General features: G+C 40.1%; 1 protein-coding gene across 3 annotated transcripts in view; it reads left to right on the forward strand.

Moving 5' to 3' along the window:
* Positions 1-2,153, forward strand: part of LOC111464077 (mediator of RNA polymerase II transcription subunit 34) — a 12,979-nt gene that overhangs the window by 6,211 nt on the left and 4,615 nt on the right. For 2 of the 3 annotated variants that reach the window (XM_023108148.1, XM_023108150.1), the window contains 5 exons: positions 268-301; positions 1,303-1,355; positions 1,420-1,497; positions 1,585-1,650; positions 2,008-2,074. In XM_023108148.1, coding sequence (XP_022963916.1) covers positions 268-301; positions 1,303-1,355; positions 1,420-1,497; positions 1,585-1,650; positions 2,008-2,074 — 298 coding nt within the window. The remainder of the gene's footprint in view (positions 1-267; positions 302-1,302; positions 1,356-1,419; positions 1,498-1,584; positions 1,651-2,007; positions 2,075-2,153) is intronic. The other variant, XM_023108149.1, reaches the window with a different exon arrangement.

Raw genomic sequence — 2,153 nt, forward strand, 5'->3', positions numbered from 1 at the left:
CCCCCCCCCCCCCCCCCCCACACACACACATACACACACACTTAATTAATGCATACCAAATGTTCCTATCCCCAATGCTAAGAAACAGCTACTGGGCACAACATTGAAAAAGAGGAAATTCAGGAACCCAGTTTAGGTGACCCTTTGAGATCATGTAAAGAGTGAACGTTCAATCGTCCTGCAATTTTTGATTTTCTAGCATCTTGGTACGTATAAGCATTGCATTGGTTAACTGATCTAATAGCTTGAAGTGCTTTGGCATTTCAGGTAGCCTTTGGTATGGGAATCAACAAACCAGATGGTTAGTTTCTTGCTAATTTATGGTTTTAACAATGTTGCAGAACTTCTTCCTCTTTTTATTTTTCAGCCGAATTTTTTTTGCTGATAATGTTAGCTCGTGATTTATGTGTTTGATTAGGGCCCATCTTTTATTTTTGGATAGCCTCTAAGTGATAATACTTGTTTGGTCATTTTTAAAATCTAGTGGTTGAAATTTGTGCAAAATAGGGGATCCATTTTGTACTTGGATTATACTTCATGTTGCATGTAATATCCCACATTGGTTGGGGAGGAGAACGAAACACACTTTATAAGGGTGTGGAAACCTTTCCCTAACAGACACGTGTTAAAGCCTTGAGGGGAAGCCCAAAAGGAGCCCAAAGAGGATAATATCTGTTAGCAGTGGGCTTGGGCCGTTACAAATGGTATCAGAGCCAGACACCGGGCGATGTGCCAGCGAGGAGGCGGTTCCCCGAAGGGGGTAGACACGAGGCGGTGTGCCAGTAAGGACGCTGGGCCCCGAAGGGGGGTGGATTTGGTGGTGGTCCCACATCGATTGGAGAAAGGAACGAGTGCCAGTGAGGCGCTGGGCCCTGAAGGGGGCTGGATTGTGATATCCCACATTGGTTGGGGAGGAGAACGACCCTTTATAAGGGTGTGGAAACCTTTTCCTAGTAGACGCATTTTAAAGCCTTGAGGGAAAGCCCAAAAGGGAAAGCCCAAAGAGGACAATATCTTCTAGCGGTGGGTTTGGGCCGTTACATTGCATGTCTTGAAAATCGGGACAAAAAGGATGAGCACGGTTTAATTTTCCTCATCTTTGAAATTGGTAAAGGAAAGATGGGGAAAACATAGAGGAAAATGAAAATAGAAGGGAGAAAAATGAGAGAATAGTAAGGTCAATGGGTGTGTGTATGTATGTTTTAATTTTAATTTTTAAAATGCAGTAGTTTTTTTTTTCTTTGTTAAATTTATCTGAACATCGACATACTCTGAAACCCATTTCTCGGTTACTGCTTGTAGTCAGATTCGTCATCCATCACAGTCTGAGCAAATCAATGGAAACATACTATCAGGTCCTTCTCTAACTAAACATACATTTCATTCAATTCTCTCCCTTTGTAACTTCTTGTGTCGCAGGAAAGTGGACGAGCTGGACGGGATGGGCTTCCATCCGAATGCCTACTTTACTATAGGCCTGGTGATGTCCCAAGACAAGTAAGTAGTTTTCGAGGCATTGGCATGAGCCTATGTGTACTATTCAACTTCCTGAAGATTTAGTAGTCTATACTGTCATCCTTGCAGAGTTCAATGGTATTTTATGAGAATTCTGGATTGGAGAATCTATATGGTATTGTTCAATATTGTCAGGTATTATCTTTACAATTAAATCGAAATATGTTCGAGTTCTTTTTTAAAACTGTATTTTTTTTAATTAATAAACAAATAATATAATTGCAGAGGTGTTTTAAGTTTGCCTTTTCCCTTCCCTTATTTCTTTTTAAAGCTATTTATTTGGAAATAGACAAGATAATTTTGGAGATTTCAACTTACTTCAGATGAGAAGCAAAATTTAGCATTTGTCGTGCTCTTGATATTAAACATCTTAATTTCATTTTTTTACTTTATGTTAGTTGACAGTTGAGATGGTGTTTTTATTTTCTTTTTGTTGCCTTCTTTAGGAGAATGCTTTACCCTTTTGTTGTCTCCTCTTTCTAATTATTGCAGTCCAGACAACAATGTCGTCGCAGTGCCTTCTTCCGACATTTTGCTGAGCCATTAAAAGACTGCAATGGTACACTCCCCCCTCCCCATTTCTTTTTTATTATTATTTATTATTACCTTTTTTTTGGGGGGGGGGGGGGGGGGGGGGG

Source organism: Cucurbita moschata, unplaced genomic scaffold (assembly GCF_002738365.1).
Source record: "Cucurbita moschata cultivar Rifu unplaced genomic scaffold, Cmos_1.0 Cmo_Scf00029, whole genome shotgun sequence".
Taxonomy (NCBI): domain Eukaryota; kingdom Viridiplantae; phylum Streptophyta; class Magnoliopsida; order Cucurbitales; family Cucurbitaceae; genus Cucurbita; species Cucurbita moschata.